Here is a 24569-nt window from a genome sequence, read left to right as displayed (position 1 = left end):
GGATTAACTTAAATATATCAGACATGATTTTTAAAATGTATGACTATTTTATTTCCCTCACTGTGGTAAATGATATTATTTAATACTATTTTCCTACTTTTATCTGTGGCTTCATAACACACACACAAAAAATCCATTCACTATATTCTTCAAATTAGAGAAACAGCTTAATATATGCACATTCTTAGGTGCCCTTTCATTACACAAGGACTGAATTTTTTTCCTGCTGTAATAAAAAATTAGAAATGAAAAAATTGTAAATAACTCACTTATAATCATCTGGATTTGCACAAAAGCAGATAGATTTGAGACTTGGTTATGTATTGATATTGAAATCTGTAAAAATTAAGGAAATTACAGTGGGGAGACCAGTTATTTACAAAGGATCATTTATTAAACACATTTGAAAAACAAAATACAAAGATTGTTGTTCTGCATGAATACATCACATACGAAAAAATAATGTGTTTTTACTGAATTTCATTTGAAGATATTCAGAATTTTATTTTCTATCAACTTGAGGAATCAGTTTTGCTTTGCACCTTGTCTAACACTGTTGCCAATCAGGAAGAGACATTTCCTTGTTAATTAAATCATATTCACACAGCTAATACTTTATAGAAATAAAATAAGACAATGTCTGCCATACAAAGCTCTTTCTGCAAGGTAACTGATTTGCCTATGATCCTAATTTTTTTTAAGCTATAAGATAGAAAGAATTCAGGAGCTAGGTAAGTTTTATAATAACGTATTAGCAGCAGTTGATAGTAAATGCAACATAAGATTTGTTTTGTCTGTGGTACAAGAACATGTCCTATCAGACTCTACTGTATTTTTCTCTACTTGAACACAAGTAAGCACATACTGATTGTCTCTGGGATGATAAAATGTATAAAAAGGACAAGAAGCTGGCTCTGGTTGTCATTGTGAGTGCCTATTTTCATCAGCTAATATGAATGCATTGCTAAATTAGTGAAGACAGGAAAATGACTTAAGAGTAATATATACAGAGTTAAAATACACTTTTTATCCATTTGAGTGATTTCAGGCACTGTGGCTATTCAGGATAAAATGTTTCACGGTTTATTCTTGATAGCAATTTAATTTTCAGTGCAAGCAAAAGCAAATACCTGCCCACTGTAATACACATGACCTCACACATCTGGAATGTTCAATGCAAGTTCATCTTCGGTATCTTCACTCTGGAGGCATCTTGAATAAAAACGTTTCATAGTTTGGTCTTGATAGCAATTTAATTTTCATTGCGAGCAAAAGCAAACACATACCTGCTCACTGCCATGCACACGACCAAACACATCTGGAATACTCAAAGCAAGTTCACCTTCTCCATCTTCATTGTGGAAGCTTTTTAATAAGCGGCACTTAGTGTAAACCCTCTATAAATCATGAAAAACAGATTCGAGATGCCTGGATTTAATAATATTAAACATCACTGCCATAGTCATCTCTCTGTGTAAACGATGTTTGGGTAAGGGTTGCCATCACAACATTTCTTTCCTGAGAATGGAGTTGGTCCTCTGTGTATGTATCATAAGTGCGCATGCTCTGAGCTGTGGTCACTGTCGTGACTGTCTTCATTTGCTAGAGAGTCCCCTGTTTGCTGGAGGGTGGCTGCGCCAATTCCAGACAGCTCTGATGGGAGAAGTGTTCCCTTTTTCACGTTCACCAGTTCCTTTTCCCGAGCCGCAGCACCTTGCTGTCCACCCTTCACCCTCTTCCACTTCATCCGCCTGTTTTGGAACCAGACTTTCACCTTCAGCAAAGAAAGGGAACAAACAAACAAAACAAAAAATAATTAAAATGACTTTTTTTTCTCCTTAGTGTCATTAGTGAAAAGTAGTTCCTCAAAGGCTTATAAAAAGACACCATGAAGGAGTGAATAGAAAAACAAATCTACATTGAATTAAATCAGGTTGCATGTTCATGATGGTTTTTTTGGAGACAGAGTCTTGCTGTGTTGTCCAGGCTGAGGTGCAGTGGCACGATCTCAGCTCACTGCAACATCCCAGGTACAAGCGATTCTCCTGCCTCAGCCTCCCGAGTAGCTGGACTATCAGCATGCACTGCCACACTTGGCTATCTTTTTTTTTATTTTTTAAGTAGAGTAGGGGTTTCACCACGTTGGCCAGGATGGTCTTGATCTCCTGACCTGGTGATCCACCCGCCTCAGTCTTCCAAATTGCTGGGATTACACAACAGAGCCACCGTGCCCGGCCAGTAATTTTTCAACTTTCAAAAGGTGCAAACTACTATATTTTGTATTTTACAGCATACAATGTGAAAGAGACAAAAACTTAGGTCACTCAAAGTACTTGGGTCTATATAGAGTTTCCATGAATTGGAGCTAGCATAATATTGGTCTTGGTCAAAGCCTCCTCGCTCCTAAGTTCTTTGATTTGATGTCTAGCTGTCATTTCCTGAACCAATATAAAACATGCTCAGGGAGCTACTGATTAAGCTGTATCTGAAAGGCCATTCTCTACCATTAGAAACTACTGCTGCTTGGTTTTCTGTTTCTGTGTTAGTTTGTGGAGAATAATGGTTTTCAGCTTCATCCATGTCCCTGCAAAGGACATGAACTCATGCTTTTTTATGCTGCATAGTATTTCATCGTGTATCTGTGCCACATTTTCTTTATCCAGCCCATGTTCTCACTCATAAGTGGGAGATGAAAAATGAGAACACATGGGCGCAAGGAGAGGAATATCACAAATTGGGCATGTGGGGGGTTGGGGGGCTGGGGAGGAATGGCATTAGGAGAAAGACCTAATGTAGATGACAGGTTGATGGGTGCAGTTAACCACCATGGCACGTGTATACCTATGTAACAAGCCTGCATGTTCTTCACATGTATCCCAGAACTTAAAGTATAATAATTTTTAAAAAAGTCAAAAAACAAACAAACGAAAAGAAACTACTGCCATTTTCACAAAACTTTATTTGACCATTCCACCTCACACTGAGCCTATCTTCTTTTGAACTAGTCTTCTTTTTGGCCTTAATTCTTTTATGTTACTTTGCAAATATTTGATCTAATGATTTCTTAAAATATGGTCACAGTAATAAAATTCTCACATTTGTTAAATGCTAACACCGAGATTATATGCTACATCATTCACATCAGCTTTGTACAGGTATTTTCCTTTTAAAAGCTTCGTTGAATTTGCCTAATACATTTATATATATATACACACACATACACACACACACATACACACACACACACACACACACACACAAATATATATGGCAACCAACAGACATTAAAGGTCTATCTATTATCAGAACTAGAATATTACTGGAATTATTCCATCTTTTTTAGGGGGAAATCTGTTTCTTTCACATTGCACTTCTCATGATTATAGCTTCTAGTAAGCTAAGTGTTCTTTTTACAATGTATTTCTCTGTCTATACCACCTAAAAGTACCACAAGCCTGAGTTTTGGGTATCATCTCCAAGTCTTTCTTTAAAAAGAAAACAAACTTTTTTCATAACATGTGACATTAAAAATATACTCTTTAATTTTATTGGTTTGTTAGGTTTATCGGAATAGAATGTTCTTAAGTGTAGGCTTTTTGCCATATCTATGTTGATTCAAGAGACTGTATTTATTCATTTTTTATCACTGTATAATATTCCAAATTCTGTCAATATAGCACCATTTTTCCATTTTACTGTCCATGAATATTTGAATTCTTTTTTTTCCTGTATGTAACACTGCTATAGACATTCTTGCGTTTATGTTCTGATAAGCATATGATGGGAACTTCCCTAGAGATTCCAGTTACATGGCTGCCACTATCTATCTTCTTCAATGAATGCTGTTTGTTTTTCCTTTTCTTAGAGTATCTTTTGATAATCAGAAACTCTTAATGTTAATATGTTTAAATTTATCTATTGTTTATGACTAGTGTTTTTGTGTTTCCTTTATAAAAAAAAAATCTCTTTTCTGAGACACTAAGGTATTCTGTTGTGTCTTCTAAGAGTTTTAAAGGTTGCCTTTTCCAACAAGTGGAACCCTGTGTCTACAAATAAATACATAAAATAGAATAAAATTAGCTGGGTGGGATGGCACAGTGCCTGTAGTCCCAGCTATTTGGGAGGCTGAGGTGGGAGGATTGCTTGAGCCCAGGAGTTGAGGTTGCCATGAGTGGTGGTTATACCACCGCACTCCAGCCTCGGCAAAAGAGTGAGATCCTATCTCAAAAAGAAAATATGTTTGCCTTTCATATTGAAGTAGTTAATCCATGAAGTACTGATTTTAGTATATAGTCTGAAGAATAGGCTTAAATTGACTTTATTTTAAATGGGTAACACATTGTCCCAGGTCCATTTATTAAATAACCCACCTTTTTTCCAGTGACCACTGTTTCATCTCTGTTCATTAATCAAGTTTCCATATATGCATAGCTTTATTGATGTATTCTGTTTTGTTTCTTGAACAATTTTTCTGTAGTTATGATAAAACCACATTATCTTATTAATTATAATTTTATAATAAGCCTTCATATCTGCTAGGGATAGTTGTGTTTTATTCTTCTACATTAGAAATATTTTGAATATTCTCTATTTTCATTTTAGAAATAATCTCAATTGCTGTCAATAGTGCAATGGAGAAAGTGAAGAAAAATATATTAAATTTCCAAAGACATAGCACTGATCTTCAAATCACAATGCTTCATCAGCATGCTTTCACAGTGAAATGTTTAAACTGAGGTATTTCACTACTTCGGATTTTTCTTGGTCTCACTTTGAGCCATAATTGAATTCATGTATCATATAATACACACACATATATTAATCAACTTGACAATGAAAAATAAGAAAAAATAGTACTAAAAAGATTCACTAAAAAGTAGTTGATAGGTGTTCACATATTATTACTACTTACTAACCAAAAGGATCAGTAATTGCCTCTTATATACCTACTTAGGAATAGACAGCTATACTATTGGTACTGTTTATACAATATTCTAATAGTTTCCCAGAAATTGTTACCATCAGTCTTATGTTATAGATGAGAAAGTTGAGGTAAAGGTTAAGAGACTTACCTAAGATTACACAGAAGGAAAACTGTGGTGCCAGGATTTAAATGTAAGGGCTGGGGTTTGTTTGGTTCCAGATTCTGGGTTTTTTCTTTTTTTGATTCCTGTTATATTTTATACTCCTATTTTTAAAGCATTAAGAACAAAAAAATAAAGCATATAGAGTATGTGAACTCCATTCATATTAGTACTATCATTCATGTAATTCTCCCACTTAATATGATTAGGTTTGTAAATATAATACTATTTTCCTGTACTGTAATTGAGGTAATTATACTACTGAGTTTAATTACCTTTGCAAGCTTGACGTTGCATTTTGCATTAGATCTATTTCACATGAGTTGGGTTCGGCTCTTGGCTTCACTTCTCCATTTTGTGTGAATTTGAGAAAATTACACTTTACCTCAATTTTCATATTTCTAATATTGGAATCATGAGCCATTTCAAGATTCCCTATAGGGATATTTTCTCATGGACAATTCCAGATAGAAGAAATACATATGCCATGATCATCATCATTATTACCAATAACTGAAACATTCAGTCTAAATGATCTTGGCAGAAAAAGAGGCAAAATATACTTTTTAAAACCTACATGTATTTCCTTTTCTAGGAGAAGGGTATAGTAATTCTATAAAACAAGTATAAAACCTGTTATGGGTAATGCTAAATGAGAGAACTCTAAATGTAAAGAATATGGTATTGATTTTAGATATAGCCTATTTTGTGTTGCTATGTCTATTATGTAAAATTTTACCATTTCATTTTTTAAAATAGACTGATAAAAGACTGCATAGTTAATTGCCAGTAGTAGCTACATGTATATACATATGGATACAAACATATATGAATATGCATTTAATTGTATAGAGTAACTCTAATACCTTATGTATTATTTTCTTTCAAGGCTAGATTATATATCTGACACTGAAATTCCATCATCTGAGTAAGGGACAAAAAATAGCAACAAATACATAATAGTCATATCTTTTAGAAAAGAGAAGGAAAAATATAGAACTCTAAAAGTCAATATGTTCAGATTTATTTTCAAATATACTATAAAATAAGTGGAGAAAGAGTTTTGGAAAAACATAGTTTTCAATTAGCATCATAGTATTAGCAACCCCCCTAACAAAATCTACAAAATTAATTCCAGATTAAAAATCAATATTGTCATTAATGTAAGACAGTAGTCCATTTATAAATAAGAGATTTCATAGTATAACTTAGTATCACTTTATTAACCCAGCTTTATTGACTGGAATGAAAAAAAACTTTTTCTTTTAGTTTTTGTTTTTAAGACAGCTAAATTATAGTCATCCAAATGCCTAAAATTTTATTTATAAAAAAGTATTCAAATTATTTTTATTAAAATGTATGAGCATATTTTATATAATAAGATTTATAAACTATGTAGGGTACAAAAATGTTCACATTTCCTTGGTGACTTTGGAACTCTATTTATTCATTCATTCATGCATTTAAAAATATTACGAAATGTCCAACAACATGTACTATGTTAGATCAAAGATGGGAGGTGTTGAAGCATTAATAAAACATGGTTCCCACCCTTAAGATATTCACAGTCAAGAAAATGGAGGAAATTTAAATTTAACTTCTTTGGCCAGCACATTACAGCCTTGACTGTGTAAGTTCACAATATCAGTCTTCTTAGATTTCACAATATATCACAAGGCAAAATAAATGAAATTTGAATCTGTATTGTCACACAATTTCCTAAGGTGTCCAGAGGCAAATAGGCTGATAGAAAGTTAAATCTATATAATGCCATAACTCAGATTTATATAATACCATAAATGTCTGTGTTTTGAAGAATCAACCATAACACCAAACAACTGGATGAAAAATAAAAATTTCAGTGACATACTCAGATGCCTCTAAACATCTGGGATTTGTAGATTTAATATTCCAACTGTTTCCATTTTTACCTGAGCATTTGGAATACTGTAGACATTGTCTAACAAATATTTATTTACACCTTTGAGATGTGAAAACATGCAAATAATAATTGTATAAATAAAATTTTCAGATTTAATCGAATCTCTAGTGATTAAAATTGGTCATGGCAGTGTATCTAGTAAATCCAAAGACCTATTCAAGTAATTCAATGACAAAGCAGCTGAACTACTGATTTATTAATATTAGAATTAGAACCAAGAATGCTTAAAAGTAAAAAATGGTGAAAATCAAACTTTTTTTACTCTTCCTGAATAGATAGATTTATATCTGATTAAAAGAAGGAATTCTTCAGCTATTTCCAAAAGCTTTCTGGAGCCACTAATTGACTCTGTTGTTTCTACCAGAATTAAAGGGTGTTTGTGTGTGTTAGGGAGGCTGTGGAGGCTTAGGACATATTTCACAACTAAAGGCTGAAGTCCTGTTTACAGGGCTGCCTCTCACCTTTATCCTCTAATTTAGCACGTTGGGAATCATTTTCCCACGTCTGTAATTTTTAGTTTTGAAGCCTCTTCTTTTTCTCTTTCCAAGTCTTGTGAATCAGGTTCATTAATGTAATTATAACATTTATAATTATATATTTCATATGTTTTTAAATCAAACTGAATACACATTAGCTATAGACAGCCATGGACAAATAACATCTCGAACAAGGATTAACCCTTTCTTGGGGCAACAGATGAAATTCTCCATGACAGATTTAAATCTCACAGGCACAATTACAAGCCAACCTTATGATCTCATTCATCTTTCCAAAAATGAACCAAAAGCAACCATTCACATGATGAGGCAAAGTGGTTATCTGGTTGATTTATTTTAACTCAGTCTTTTAGAAAAGTCACAGTAATAGTAAAGCATTGCTCTTTCTCTCATACCTGGTAAAATTCAACTCAAATGGTTTGTCTCACTACATTTACAGTGAAAATTCACTACTCTTAATCCTATTTTTACACAACATAAAAAATAGACACGGCTTTTAGTTATTTTAAGTAAAATATTGTTAAGTATATCATGAATAAAAGACTATATCGAATTGAATGAAAAAATTAAAACTAAATTAGGCACTTTTCTTCTTTATTGTGTTATAAAATTACTGAATAGCAATACTTGAAGACATGGAATTTGTATATTCTGAGCCACCACTTCATATTTATCTTGTTCAAGCTACTAAGACCAACTAGAATGATGGTCTTTGATCTCAATATCTTGCCCAATCTCTTGGCTGATGTTTAACAACAATTAGCAACATAAGACCATCAGTATTTTAGCTAACAGCTTCTAAGTATAACCTACCGAATATAAATATTTAGCTGAAACAAAGGAACTTGCCCTTTTTATAAATAAAGTAGAATATTGAAACTTTACTGTGATTTAATCTAAAGTTATATTCTGATTGTAAATATTAATATTTTGATCATTTCTGATTGTTTAAGTTCTTTATCAGAATATATGTGAGCCTCTACTGCCCTGGTTATTTCATTTATTAGATTTAGAGACTATCACCTTAGATCCAAGTTTATTATATGAACTTATAAAGACAATCATTACTTCTGAGTGAGTATACACTGATGCACAAAACGTCAATAATTTTAATAACTTCAAAACCTTCAACAATTTAAAAGCATACATTCAGCATAAAAAATTGGAAGTGATAAGAGGGATCTGAGGTTCAAAGTCTATTCTAAATTAAATGTATCTCTGATTTTTTCATGGGGAGACATGGAAATATGAAGAATAATTGGTACAAATGCTTTTATACTCAAAGTCTCTAGAAATTGTCAGTTGTCTTAGGCTTGGGTTTATTATATTATAGACGTCACAGAACATATGTATATACTCTTCCATATACATATGAAGATGATAGAAAATTTTCTTAACATTGAAAATGCCAACACAAAACTTGCACCAGTTTCTCAAAATATCCAGAAGCTTCTCAGTTTTAGAATTCTTTTTAATAACATGAAAAGAACTTATGGATGCAAGAATAGTGTTGAAAAGGAATGCATGGAGTGATATTCCATAACAGAAGTTTCTTTCTTTAGTAGTACACTTTAAGTGATGATCCTGTGATGCAATGCATTATATGTTTCAGAACATTATTGTCAATTTGTTAATTAAATATAAATTGATATTTTTGCTTCCCTATTGAGGAAATTATGAAATAAAATGTGGCAAATTCTTAGACTGCTGGGAAGAATTATCTTTATCCTTTTATTACACCAGTTTGATGAACATTTACAGCAAGAATCATGGAGCAAATTTCACTAACATTTCTAAAATAAAGGCTTATTGTGTGTGTGTGTGTGTGTGTGTGTGTGTGTATACATATGCAAATACATACACACAAATACACAGAATATATATGTGTGTGTGTGTATACATATAGATATCTAGATACATAGATACATATTCATACCTCTAAGTATATATATGTCTATCTACATCAAAAGAAAGATAACATTTTAAAAGAAAACAGATTATATATTCTCAAGGCCAGTTCAATAAAGATACGGTTTATTTTTCTTTGGTTTTCAAAATATTATTTGAAATTTAAATATTTGCATTTATTAGGGATCTAATTTCTAATAGATTTCTCAGTCTTTTATCTTATACAGGTAATATTTCTGAAAATGAATTTTAGGTTAAAATATTGTTTGCACTGAATAGATCTTACTTTATTATTCATCTTTCTTAAGTTACTTTTCATGTATCATAAGCTTTTTCTTGTGGAAGCTAAAGTAGTTTTGAGCCTGGCTTTTGGAGTTTACCAAATACTGTCAATATGCATTTCTTTATTTAAACAAAAGTATTATCAGGAATGCCTCTTTTCATTTAACATTAAAATTCCCTCTCATAACCCATCATCAACTGCTTTACCCTATACTATTCCCATTTTTCCAGTTGTGGTCAAATTATACTTAATAGTTGTCATATTGTGAATTAAGCAAATAAAACATCTTACTGTTTCTCTAGATGACTGCTATATACTGCTGTAAAATGAAGAAATATTCTAAAATCACTGGCTACATAGGTAGATTTGAATTAACTTGAATAGACAATAAATCTAGTTATGGAGACTTAATTAGCTAAGTAACTAAGTGTATAAATCTGTAGAAATAAAACTATGAAGCAGATAAATTGTATAAAATAGCTGAGCAAAAGACAAAACCACTCCATTTGGCACACAAAAAATTTCTCCTTCATAGTCATCAGAAAAAGGATAGCTATTTTGAAAACATTTGGCATTGGGCCATTTGATGATTTATGAGTAAAAAACAAAACATAATCCCTCTCATTTCCACTAATGGAGTATGATCTAGCTAGGTGGGATTTTCCATTTATCACGGCAGAAGTATCATTAGTTCAGTCTGTTTATTCCAGTAATCTTAACTAGTTTACAAGTCTGCAACATTGCACCTTTGATTAGCTCTGTGAAAAAGATTTTTTGAAGTGAAAGGATCTCCCATTCTTTCTATATTTGGCAGCCTTAATGCTATAAAAATGTCCATTTTACCACTTCTTTTATATGTTCTGCAGCTGCTTTCTCTCATCTTCCCACTGTGAGATATTAAAAATCTGGTGGGAGTTTTCTCCAAGTTTATCTGGATGAAGAAAAAAGCCAGAATAAGCTTATCCAACTTAAAAATACCTTGAAACTGCAGTGTCTTTAGACTGAGTTCTCTGCAAAACATTTGGGATAACCCTGACAATTGAAGATTATTAGCTGTTGATCTTGAAAGGTTTACGAGAATATGTTGTAAACTAGAAGCTGTAAGTTAGAAGCTGGAAGATTTACTGGAGTGATCTGTAACTATTCAACAAAACAACATTGCATAATAAAAATATTTGAAGCTCTGCTTCTTTCTAGGTTCTGCATTTTTATTTAATGTAAAATAATTTTCTTTAACACCTGTGGTCTAACATGGAATTACTTTTCAGAATGAACCTCTTTTTTTTCTTATTCTTTGGCCAGATGAAATTCAAAGAGAATTACAGACTACCCTGACATTTCATTCTGGGAGATGCAAACGTAAGAGTGTAACATCTTGGTGTGATTCCATGACTATTCTTCAGAATGGAATTTGGAAATTCAAGTCCTCAGTGATATTTAAGGATTTAACATATCTTACTTTTTCTAAAAGCAGATATAATTATTACTGTAAATCTTCATGACACATATGTAACCCACCATAAAATTTGTGTTAGATATACTGATCGTTGATATAAGTAAAGTAGGGATAGCCACAAATAACATCAGTTATAGACATGCATATTTTACAGCCAATCATGTACAATTTCAACATGACAATATGTCAAAAGACTAGTTCTGATTATCAAGTAAGTTTTCATGTAGGAGAAAATCATTTCTCAAAAACAATTCTGTTATAGATCTAGAAAATAATACTTGTTTTTCCCCATTTGCAGGATATATATAAGTCCTGTCTGTGCATTTGAATCTCAAAAGACCTTGACAATGTTAAGAAAACTATTTTATATTCAAAGAATTCTATTAAAGCTAAGGAAAATATGGAAGAATATGAGGTTAGATGTAATATTCCTTGCTGTATATGCTTATTTTATTGAATCTCAGGTTATTTTAACATTTGAAAAAAATAAGTCTTAAAGAATGGATATGAAAAGACAGCATACCTATAATTAGATATTTTACATGTGGCAATCATAGGGAAGGATGTTGTTTAAGATTATATAGGGTCAAGAAATAGATTACATAGATAAACAGAGTATTTACAGATTAATAAAAAAAATCAAAGTAATGGAATAGCTGTGCTACAGTCCAAATATTTATGACTCCTCCAAATTATCATGTTAAAATTCTAACCCTCAAGATGATGGCATTAGGAAGTGGGGCCTTTAAAATGAGATTAGGTCATAAGAACCAATCTATCATTACTCATATTAGTGCCCTTATTAAAGAGGTTCCAGAGAGCTACCTAGTTTCTTCAGCCATGTCAAGGCAGAGTGAGAAGATGGAAGCCTATGAGGAAGTGTCTGCTCACCAGACACTGAATCTGCTGATACCAGATATTGGACTTCCCATCCTCTAGAACCATAAGAAATAAATGTGTGTTGTTTATAAGCCACCCAGGGTATGGTATTTTGTTATAGCAGCCCCAATAGACTAAGACAAGCTGGACTGCAAATTAGAGAAGGTGGATTTTAAAGCATTTTATATGTAATTCTGTCAATAACGTTAAAAGCCCAACCTCCAAAAATAAATAAATAAATAAATAAAAGAACTGAAAATATTTCACTGGGATCAGAGCCCTGGCATTTTGAAAGAATATGCCATCTGACCTTCAAGAATAGCAAAGTTGATGACTGACATCATACAACATTTTTCTGATAAATTCAACACAGTAAAATTCAGCCCAAAATACAAATATAATTTAAGATAGATACATAATTTAAGTATGTGATTTTTTTTTTTTTGATACCAAGTTTGCTGTCACCCAAGCTGGAGTACAGTCAGGCAATCTCAGCTCACTGCAACTTCTGCCTCCTGGGTTCAAGTTTTTCTCCTGCCTCAGCCTCCCGTGTGGCTGGGATTACAGGCACCTGCCACCACACCTGGCTCATTTTTGTACTTTTAGTAGAGACGGAGTTTCACCATGTTGACCATGGTGAAAGCTGGTTTTTAACTTTTGACCTCAAGTGACCCACCTGGTTTGGTTTCCCAAAGTGCTGGGATTAACAGGTGTGAGCCCCCACTGCCAGCCTGATTCTTAATTAAGGATATTTTGTGCACAGATTAATTTAAGAAACTTAAGATAATATGTGTGCACAGAAATGTTGGAATGAAATGGTGCAATCAGAAACATTATCCAATACAATTATATCATCCCTCTCCTGTGACATTCTACACTCATAACAATTGTGAATGCTTGTTTGATTTTTACCTTTTCTGTGAATTCTAACAAGTATTTATCTAGCATATTTTAAGATTTTATTTCCAGCACTTAGCTCAACAAATATTTGTGTTACAAAAGGATTAATTCAACATGCTTTGCAGAGCAAAGGTTTTTCCCACCTAGGTGATAACTCTGTTTTACAGTTTATGCTAAAAATTATTTCATATCCATTATGATATATAAATCTAAGTAGAAGAAAGAGCAGGTAGTTTTAATTTCCCTTTTGTGCCTTAGGGAGATTGTTACTTACTTAAGAACACACAAATCCAATGGACAAATCTTGGACCTTTATTCAGATTTTTTTCATAACAATAAAATTATTTTTTACTAACCCACGGAGGCCCTCTAAAGACTTAGTTTTGATTAGAAATTTAAATTCTGCATGTACACATCTTTTTGCATTCACTTGCAAAACTACAAATAGAAACTTATGAAATAAAAATATCTTGCGCACAATAACAAATTTTCAATTCAATGAACTGAATTCTCTCTCATGTTCTTTGCTATTTTTCTCCCATAATGTTGTGGTTAGATTACTTCAGGAACAACTTCCAGTGAAGTGGTCCTGTCCTGCACTGACACTGAGTTAGGTCACATGGCTTGTTTTGGACAATGGGACATTAGTAAATATGATGTAAGGGGCCTGAAAAGCCCTCGCTCATTGAAGTTTTCCCCTTCAGTGTTCCCAGGAATATTTCTATCACCATTGGAAGGATCCCAAACTAGCCTATAAGAAGATGAAACCATATGCAAAAGAGACTAGCTGTCCCAGCTGAGGCCCAGCCATCTCTTAGTCATCCCATCAGCTAATGGGAGTTCCATGAGGATTCTATGTGGGGCCAGCAGTATTACTGTCCAACTAAGCCCAGTCAAAATCTCTACATAATCTAGAGCAAATAAAACTTTCGTTATTATTTGAAGCCATTAAGATTTGGAGTGGTTTGTTACACAGTTAAGGGTAACTGACACAAAATTTTAAAAGAATCTTTCAAAAAACCTTAAAATAGTATGTATCGGTATACATAATTCTTGCATGCAATCCTTTACAAAGCTTATCAAGTCAGTTAGAAAGGAGAAATATCCAAGACATCTTCAAAATTTTCAAACCAGATTTATAAAACTGCTTCTAAAAGGAAATGATTCTTAGACAAAAGTGAAACTTCTCCTCCATGGTCAAATAATGACAGATAACCACAGACTGTCCCCAAATTAGCAAGTACAGAATCCTGTTTTTCCTTGTGGCTGAGAGCACAGTACTGCATCCTGCCATTTCTACAGATTGGAAGCAAATCCTAGTTTCCTGCATGCACTATATAAAATATGGTTCCATTTCCTAGAGTTCACCATCTCTATATAAGAACATTAGTGTGTAATTCTCCCTCCACACACACCTTTTTATTTTCCTGTTCTCTGTTAAAAATAAAATAGAGGTCTGATGATGTAGATTTTGGATCCTGCTTTGCAGTATGCCAAATGTTGAACACTTATAGATGGAATTTTGTATGTGAAGTTTAAGGGAAGGAAAATGTGCTCCGTAACATAGGTACCAGTCATAATATTTAATAAAATATAAACTGCCAATAAATAAAACCACATAAAAAGTGTTCCTCTGCATATTTATACTACCCATAAATAACCTGCCAAAGCTGAAATGTAAAAATTAACAGAAAGAAAGCAGATTATTTAAGAAATTGGATAAAATAACTTGCTCTCCTAAGACATGCATTCATTTGTCCACACCCTGTTGATATTTCTTTGGTTCCAATGGGATCCTGGAGGAGGTACACACAGTGAAAGAGGAAATGAGACTCTAGCCCTAAGAGTGCCAATCATAACTGCACTGTCCATAAAGATGTTTGCATTTGCCTTTCAGGAATGTTTTTGTAAAGATTAGCAACTGTTAGCCAGCAATAGGCTAGATTCTTCTCAGTCAAACCAGAATAAGTACAAGGAATCCACTGGGAGCACTATTAGAGCAAATCATTTGCCATTCAAAAAAATGTAAGAAAGGGACCTAAAAAGCAATTAATTTAAAAATATTATTTAGGTCTCATTAATTGGGGTCCAAAAACATCAATACTTTCAAAGTATTCTCTGAGTGGGTAGCAGAATTTTGAATTACTGAGACCAATACAGTTTCAAAAAAATTTTGGATAAAGGGGCAGAAATAGTTACCAACAATCTATGTGTCCTTGCCTTTCATCATTTCCCAGCCATCTTGCACCTAAGCTGCACCATTTTACTAGTCAAGACATTGGTGTGTAAATAGAAGTGACATGGGTAATTTACAGGCGAAAACATTTAAGGGTCACTACATAAACTTCCAATTCTTTCTTATTTCCTGTGGTTACCATGGACACCACATGTTGAGATGTAAGAGAGTCAGAATGGGTCTGTGAGTGATTATTTGGAATGCTGAACATGTAGAGTTTGTATGGAGGGTGAGTAAGTAATGAATATCTTAGTGTTATGCCATTGAGATTTGAGGGTTAATGTGTTACTGCAACGTAACATATCCTATCCTGAGCAATACAGAAAACTAATCTAGGGTTACCAGCTTTCTAATATGCCAAACAAGATTTTAAATTATAAGCACACACAATTCCTCATTGCATGCCACCATTATGTAAAAGAAATAACATTTTAAAACCAAAAAATACAGAAGGATCATAATCAGGAGGATTCTTTCTTAAACTCAAAAAGTATGGTTTTCTTCTAAATATCATTATATTATTTTTCATTTTTTCATTTTGCTGGCAAATTTTATCACAGAATAGTATATCTGTCTTCCAAATGATATTCAAGAATTCTGGATTAGGTATTTCAAAAATGGCATAGAAGACTGTGGACCCAAAGCAATTAAAAAAGATCATATAATGACAATGTCCAGCTTTACCTGTCTTTCAGTGAGATCCAGATTCACTGCTATCTCATACCGCCTCAGCCTGGTCAGATAATTATGATGGGCAAATTCTGCTTCAAGTTCTCTGATTTGCTCTTTTGTAAATGCTGTCCTTTCTTTCCTGGGTTTGCTGTTGACTTCTGACTTGTAATTTCCTTCCTGGGAGTCTGAAATAAAACGGAGACAGAATTGGTAACAACTCATTTATTCAAACACATGCAATCATATCATTCACAGTAACTGAGTTACTACTTGTCCAGGTACTGTGCCAGACATGGAATAAAGAGAGACAAAAGACAGTAAGACTGATGGCAGCTCAACAGGGGGAGATATGCTTCTTATGTTTTTCATCTTCCAGCAGGTAATTCACAGCCTAATTGGGAAAGCATGTAATTTTCTTCTTATAAAATATTAACAAAATTTTTAACTGCTTGTAATATATTAATATAAACAAAAACCTCTCTAGAAAACAATTTTAGACACGAAGTTTTGTTTCATAACTTGTTGAACACACGTACTTGAGGTCTAAGTAAGATTGAACACAGTAGTCCTTTAAAAAGTGGCATCTCAGTATATGAGCATTTGAGAATTCAAACGTTTAGCAACTGGACCATAAAAAATGTTATGCTCAGATTGAGCATATATAAAAGTATGTGTGTATTTATTGGCCTTTTTATCTGTATTTAAGTAAAAGTCTTGAGGGCAATAGCAATGTTCTTTTATTTTATATAATACTTAGTCCAACATGGAATCTATAAATAAAATTGTGTTCATATGACTTAAACTATGAACTGAATTTTTAAATGTGTTTTTCATTATATATAAGATAAACATAAAATGCACAACACGTAACACCAGTTATTCACATCATAATGCAATGTAAAATACCAATAATAATTTTGAGCATATCATTCCATTTTTCCTCATAAGGATTCAAGACATAATTAACATATAGCATTTCTTTTATCCTCACAGTATCCCTGAAATGGGGGTTAGAAGAGATTCTTAATATACTAAAAACCGAACGTGTATCAATAGTAAAAACACACACACATACACACAAACATACACACTCCAAGTACAAAGTAATCATACCCAGCTCTAATAAATTATGGCAAATTTATCCTCATTGAAATATCAACATAATCAAGATAAGGGAGCACATTAATGCTCTCCTGAAAATTATTTCTGGTATTTAGTTATTTTTACACATGTACACACAAGCTGTGATATCTTAACAAAGTGTGAATACAATTAACTTTTCTAGTAGCCCAAATGATAGAAAATTGACGTAGAAAGATGACCATTTAACCAAAGGTTTCAAAGAGTGACATATTAATTGTTTTTTTAATTGACAAAGGTAAGATGGCATGGCTTATAAAGGATCTTTCTACATTATGTTTTTTCATGCAATAATGCTGAAATATGCTAAGAAGTACAAAATGAATTTTTTAGTGTTCATTTTCTTTCTATCTGCCTGAGGGATGTTTAACTGAACTAGAGAGGATCCTACATAATGGCAAGTCACTAGACACAGCACTTTAATGTAAACACTTTTGTTTTGATTCTTAGCAGAATCTAAGTAAGCCAGATGTAAAGTTTTCTAGATCTAGCAGCAGCGGCAGCAGCAATAGGTTTGCATCAACTTGGCAAACTGACAATTACTTATCCTCTGAAGGATCACAGATTGTTTCACTGACTGGTGCACTGGCACTATCTAAAATTATTCACTCACTGACCCCATTTCTGGGATGTCACTTATCCCTGTATCGACTAGCTTCTAACCTTAGAAGGGCATGTGGGGCTTTAGCCAGCACAAAAGTAGTTTGTGACATGTCATGCACAGGTTGACAGGCCCACTGGGACCAGGTGAGTGACATAAGAGATGATTTGTGTGCTCTCAGGTAGGCCATGTTTACACAGTGCCAACTTACAAAGTAAAAACTACAGTCTATCATCCACTTGCCTCTAGCTACAGATTTGCCAACATTCACATTGGTGGAGCATTTAGCTATTCTGACACTGTGTGAACAACATTTTCAAATGATTGAATTTTTTTAACTTTTCTGTGGGCTGTTCTTGCAGTCTGCAAACTCAGTCACAGTACAGAATATTCAGATAACAAGACCCTCTCATAAGCATCCATGTTTTCAGGTGAATTGAAAGAAATTTTGCCAGTTTGGATCCCCACTTTGCCTAAAATATGTGGCTGATTATTCTTTATGTGGAAACAATGCTCTTTTCCTTTATGCCAAGCAACTCTGGAAACTGACAGTAAAACCAGCACATTTTTTCTCATGAGCAATTCAATTTGAATGATTCATGGTTAGCATATTCCCTTATGTAAGCATGAATGAACAAATTCAAATTGAGGAAAGCCTATTGACTTCTATTTATTTGAGTTTCTTTGAAAGTGATCTTCTTTAACTTTGCGATCTTCAAAAATACTTCATAAATATCACAAAGTCACAAAAACAAAAACACAAAATATGGGCCAATGGTCAGAAGAACACTCACATGTAATGGATCTATGTACACACCCATTGTAACTAGAAATATACAACAGGAGATTTATACAGCCAGTGACTAAATTTAAACAAAAATCTGGCTGTAATTCAGTGTTTAAATCCATAAATTATTTACTGAGTGCCTGAATACCAAACTAAAAATTGCTCACAAAGTGAAACCCAATGACTAAAATGAAGTAAGTTGTGCACACTCCTCATATTTATGATAGCCACAGAAGGAACCATTAAATTATAATTAAATTACATTAAATTAGATGACAGAGAGTGGATGAGTGCTTCTTAATATCACTTCCTATGACAGAGAACATTCATGTGTTGATTAATCCAGCCACTACTTTTACCCTTGTACATATGATTCTTTTGTGGTTTCCATCACAACTCTCATTCTCTTTTATGAAAACATGCTTCTTAGAATTGCATTTCTGGATTCGTATTTCATACAATCTTAGGGGTTTTTGAAAGTTTTTTTTTACTTCTTTCTTTACAGTTTCCAAAGCCTATCACTTGCTGACCCTAAGACCTCTACTGCCATCACCTAACAGGACTTTCTTTCGTAGAAAGTGGGTGGAAGGTTTGCACCATGCATTTGATAATCTTCACATCAGTTTCCATCTGTTTCCCAGCTGTTTTAAGTGAGGCAAAACTCCCTCCCTTGTCTTCAACCTCCCATAACCTATGCCAAATGGTACGTTTTGAGGGCGGAATCTGAATATTGCCTTCCTTTCTTCCCTACAACCACAAACAAAATGTCACCTTCTGTACAGCATATTCCAATGTAAAATACTACAGTTGTTGTTTTTCGTTTCAGATACTTTAATGCACCTGTGGGTCCATTCACACACTCTCTCACCACTTCGGGAAAATGCTGACTTATGTGATCAGGTATGGTTGGCAGTCCCAGGTCTCTAACCTTTTGCTCCCTGGGACTACGCTAATGGAAGAGGTCTGCAGTACTTCCGTGGAGGATAAAAACTGCCCTTCAAGGATCATTTCTGTCTAGCATTTAGAACTTCTCCACATGTGACTTTTTATTTCCCCTAGTGCAAGAGAATGCCAAAAGATAATAATGTTTTATTGAAGACAAGTAACGGGAGAGCTTGGTCTGTTCACTAGTGGTGCAGAGTGCCATTTAGTAAAAGAGAAATAAAAGAATGATTGAGTATATTTTTAGCTACTCTGGGTAAAAGTATTAGCTCGTTTAAATGAAGAACATAATTTACCTATGTCTGTAAAATATCAAAATGGAATGCAATGTCTATATAGCTTGGACTAATATAAATTCTTATTTCATATCCTGAAGAAAAATTAATACTAAGCCTCAGCATATTGATGTAACTTTTGTATCAGTGTTTTGTAAACTATTCAAAATGAGAGATATTCTGTTATTTATTAACAAAACTGCATAAGCCTGTAGTTATGGAAAGCGAATAATTTTTATGTAGGCATAGGGATTATGGATGGAGGCAGAAAAATTTGTGAAATCATCCTATTGGTGCTAGTAATCTTCACATTTAAAAGGGAAATTGCCTTCTTTATGGGCTTTCATCCAACTTGCTACTCCAGCTTATTAATGAGTAGGCATTTCAGCTTCTCAGTGTTTCTTCTTTTTTCAAAGTAAATAACCTTCTCTGGGAGTTTTTAAATCCTCTTGCCAATCCACTCTCCAGATTTGAGAACCACAGTCATAGTGAGCTACAATGATTCAGGAATGTGTCTATTATACAATAAGGTGTGTGAGGAGTTAAAAATAGAATGGAAAACCACTGTTAGATCTAGAATAGGATAGCACAGAAAACATCTATTATTTCTTCTACCTCTTTGATAGCTATAATAATACTTTCTGTTATAAAGCAAACCCAAATTTCACACACCCAAAAAGGAATTTCCATAAATTTGTAATTATTATTGCAATAGTTGTCTTCAAAATGCAAAATAAGAAATCATTGAGCCTGCTGAGCAGTGATTATCAATTGGTAGATGTACTCTTTTTCACTATCTGCCCTTTCTGCTCCACATTTTGATATTCATGTGATTGTCTTATGTGCTTTCAGGGGGGAAATAAATCAAATAAATCCCAAATTAGTAAAATTGAAGATAGATTAGTTTTTATTATATTTTTGTAGCTGATTATATGTCTTGAACAAGTAATTTATAGAGGATACACTATTTATTCCTGTTAAAGGAATTTAAGTTCATATTTAGTGGTCTATATTAAAAGAGTAACTGAATAGCTAAAAATTTTTTGTAATAGTACTTCAATTTAAGTTTACAGACTTGACTTTTTCTCCTTATATTTATTTAGGCTTGTGTTTACACCACTAATTCTTAAAATGAGACCAACCAAAATTTTATGCACACAATTGCATCAGTATTTAGTAATATCTGCTTACATAAGAAAATATTACAACTGCTAACTCATAAAACAATTTATGCTATATAAAGCAATGATATAAAACATAAAAGTATGAAGATTTGAGCTGCTTTATAAAATCTATATAGTTATATGTTATTTTAATATGAAAGATAATTTTAATTTTTGGAAATATCTCATCACACATTTATCATAGGCTATGAAATTTTACCAAAAAGAAAAGAGCAAGTTAAGCCAAGGTTAAATATGTTTGTGTGTGTGTGTGTGTTTGTGTACAGTATGTGTGTGGGGGGGGTGTATGTAGAGACAGAGAGAGAAACAGAGCAGAAAATAGCACAAGATTTTCCTAAAATGGTAGAAATTTAGTAACTTAGAATGAATATGTATAAGAAAAATTTGCAACCACACATCTCAGAGTTTATACAAAAATAAAATACTTAGGTCTCTAAAGTCCTCCACACCTTAGATGTAGGTGCCTCCTTGAATTAGGTAATAATATTTCCTTGGTATTGCATTACATTCCTGGAATAAACTGGCAAGTACTAGAAAAAAGTCTTTCTTTTTGCTTCCTCCTCTCTTCTCCACAGAAATTTTAGCCATTTTAAAATAGGCACCTAGTACATAACTCATTTTAATTCCTTACTTTTTGTGCCCATCAATATATGATTTCAGTTTTACCTTACAGCCTGTTTAGTGGAGACCCTTAATTTTAAATGATGAGATTTTAATGTGTCATTTAGTTTTAATTTTATCCTTCTTTTTCTATAATTTATTATTATGCAATTCTTCCTCATAATATGAAGCTGCCAACCCAATGGTTCTCCCTCCATGATCTAAGTATAAAGTCAAAGTCAAAAAGAACTAAAACTGTTGATGAAATGAATAGCATGATTAATGTACAATTCCAAAAACATTTAACACAAAGTATTTTTGTTAAAAATATTTCTAAAGGCCAGATACACACAAAGTAGTAATTTACTTCAGTCAAATTTGACACAGATTTCATTCTTCTAACTACCAACTTCAAAACAACACAAAAACAAAACCAGCCCATGTCTTCTGGGTAAAAATAAACTTTGTAGATTTTGCTACACATTTCTAGGTTTAGAAAGATGTTACAGGGCCCAGGATTGACTTTATGGCTCTTGCTATATCCAGGGAGAAAACATAAACTAGAGAAAGATCATGGCCATCCATCCAACAAAACAAGGCACATGTGTCTGAATCTGCCTAATAGCAAAGGACTTCTCAAAGGTCATCATTTGAACCTGCAGTGGGACTGGAGGTCCTAATTAAGACTTTTTGACGTAAAACATTTCATTCCATTTTCCCTGCTTATATTAGTTTAAAGAGGGCACCCTTTTTGTTGGCTCCCTTCAAACCCTTTTTGTTCTTTTCTTAACAATGCTTACTACTTTCTGCCACTGTACAGATTATTTCTTTCTTATACTAGAATGTAAGTTTTTGAGGCCATCTCCTGTTCTAGTTTATTCAGACATTGGAAGTCAACACAACTGATACTTGCGCCTGGTGCAGTGGCTCATGCCTGTAATCCCAGCACTTTGGGAAGCTGAAGCAGGCAATCACCGGAGGTTGGGAGGTTGAGACCAGTCTGACCAACATGGAAAAATTCCGTTTCTACTAAAATTACAAAAATTAGCTGAGCATGGTGGTGCATGACTGTAATCCCGGCTGCTTGGAAGGCTGAGGCAGGAGAATTGCTTGAACCTGGGAAGGGGAGGTTGCGGTAAGCCGAGATCACACCCTTGCACTCTAGCCTGGGCAACAAGAGCAAAAAACTCTGTCTCAAAAAATAATAATAATAATAATAATACTTTCATTCACACTTACATTTTAATACATGCAGAAGCAATAAGCAATTCAGTGAAGAGAACTCAATCTTCCATATGTGTCCCCCATTCACCTACTATTCAGCTCTTATGTCAGCAAATGGCCTGAAATTACATGATATTACTGCATCTTTGAGAAGATGAGGAGGGAAAGAAACTATTTTCACAAATTAAGGACAATGATAACTTGGCAACTGCCAAAAGAATTATGACACTTCTACTTTACAGCTGTCAACAGGGCATAAAGGACCGAGCCTTCTTATGGCATCAGATAACACCATACAGATGTGCAGTGGGATGCCAGAAAATTCAGCACCAATTCTGCTAGTAGTGCAGTAAAACCCTTGGACATGTAACAGGAAAACTTCCATAGAGGTTTTCATTTATATTCTGGAAGACAAGCTCACACCTTCTCAGTGTAAGGACTTGCATTTATGCTGTAATTCTGAGCCATTTTTGTAGCAAGTCATCATAATGACTTTAATGTATTTTTAAGTAGTGACATAGAAAGTATTGAACTTTTCATTTATCTTCGTGTCTGCTTTGCTTCTCTGGACTCTTGACTCTAGGTAATTTAAGATTACGAATTTTGACTTATTCATCTTTGTATTTCTAATACTAAACACCTAATATTCTGCTGTATCTTTGATTTTATGACCTGGTTATAGACTACAATGACAAAAATAGTTACCTAAGGAGACTTGTAGTGGTATAGAAATTTAACTGACCTTCAGCTGACAAAAAGGAAAATCACTGAATATTGCTTTCTATTAACTTTTAAGACATGTTTACACATATCTCATATAACTAATGGCAGACAGGTAATATTATCTTAATTCTATATATATAATGATATCTCCAAACATGTTCACATATAAAAGTACCAAATCAGTGTCCCTATTACAAACTTAAAACCAAAATGATTGAATGCTATATCAAGGGAAGGAACATATTGTACAGAGATCAGAGTTCTGAACCTCAGCTCTATTCACATTTTGGACTGGATAATTCTTGTCACATTTATATTCAATGAAACATAAACACATTCAAAATAAAGATATCCAGTGTGAAGTTGGGACTGTTCTGAGCATTGTAGAAAGTTTAGAACATCCCTGGCTTCTACTCACTAGATGCCTGTAGCAAACCCCAAGACTAATTTTAGTGTTGTCAGATAAAATATGTGACTCCCAGTTCAATTTGAATTTCAAACAAACAATAAAGTTTTAGCATGTTACAAATATTACACAAAGCATACTTATATTTTAAAATGTTTATTATTGTTTGAAGATTCTAATTTAATCAGATATTTGTAGTTTAATTGGTTAAATTTGGCAATCTTACATTGCCAATGTACCCTAAGGGGAAAAATTGCTCCCAGTGGAGAATCATTGCATGTAGATAATATTTGGATGAAGACATCAATAACTTTCAGTTATACAACTCTCTCTAGGAGAGACCAACCTCTGCTACTTATCTGCTTATTCATTTCTAAAATGACACACATTTTAGAAATTGATTCATAAATTAGAGTGCATTGCTTATGTACAAATAACACCACCTTTATACTGTGGTCAAGCCTTATCTCCTCCAAGATATTGATGAGATTATTTGCTGATAAAATAGTCCAAGAAGAGATTTTGCTATTTCACCAAATACATAACTACAGAATAAGTGCCTCTCATAACTTCAGAGGACTTTCCACACAGAACAGTAAAATGACACATACAGCATCACCATAGAAATTGCCATGTCCCTAAGTCATCCCTTAGAGGTGTGATCTTTTCAATCAATTTCAGAGGGAAATATGTTTCTATGATGCATCAAAGCACATAAGAGCTAATAATAAATCAATTATTTGATTACATATATATAATGTAATAAATACTGACTGAATTATTAAATATTGACTTTGTAGGCACACATTTTAGAAATTGAGGAGATTCTT

General features: G+C 33.3%; 1 protein-coding gene across 1 annotated transcript in view; it reads right to left on the bottom strand.

Annotated features, from left to right (window-relative positions):
• Positions 1-372: 372 nt before the first annotated feature.
• MEOX2 (mesenchyme homeobox 2) overlaps positions 373-24569 on the bottom strand; it is a 69992-nt gene continuing 45795 nt past the window's right edge. The window contains exons 2-3 of the mRNA XM_032287059.1: positions 15870-16042; positions 373-1774 (exon numbers count right to left, since the gene is read on the bottom strand). Of these exons, the coding sequence (XP_032142950.1) occupies positions 1550-1774; positions 15870-16042 (398 nt within the window). The 3' untranslated portion in view covers positions 373-1549. The remainder of the gene's footprint in view (positions 1775-15869; positions 16043-24569) is intronic.

Source organism: Sapajus apella, unplaced genomic scaffold, assembly GCF_009761245.1.
Source record: "Sapajus apella isolate SASKATOON/1434 unplaced genomic scaffold, GSC_monkey_1.0 scaffold19, whole genome shotgun sequence".
Taxonomy (NCBI): Eukaryota; Metazoa; Chordata; class Mammalia; order Primates; family Cebidae; genus Sapajus; species Sapajus apella.
This window is presented reverse-complemented; position numbering and strand designations above follow the sequence as displayed.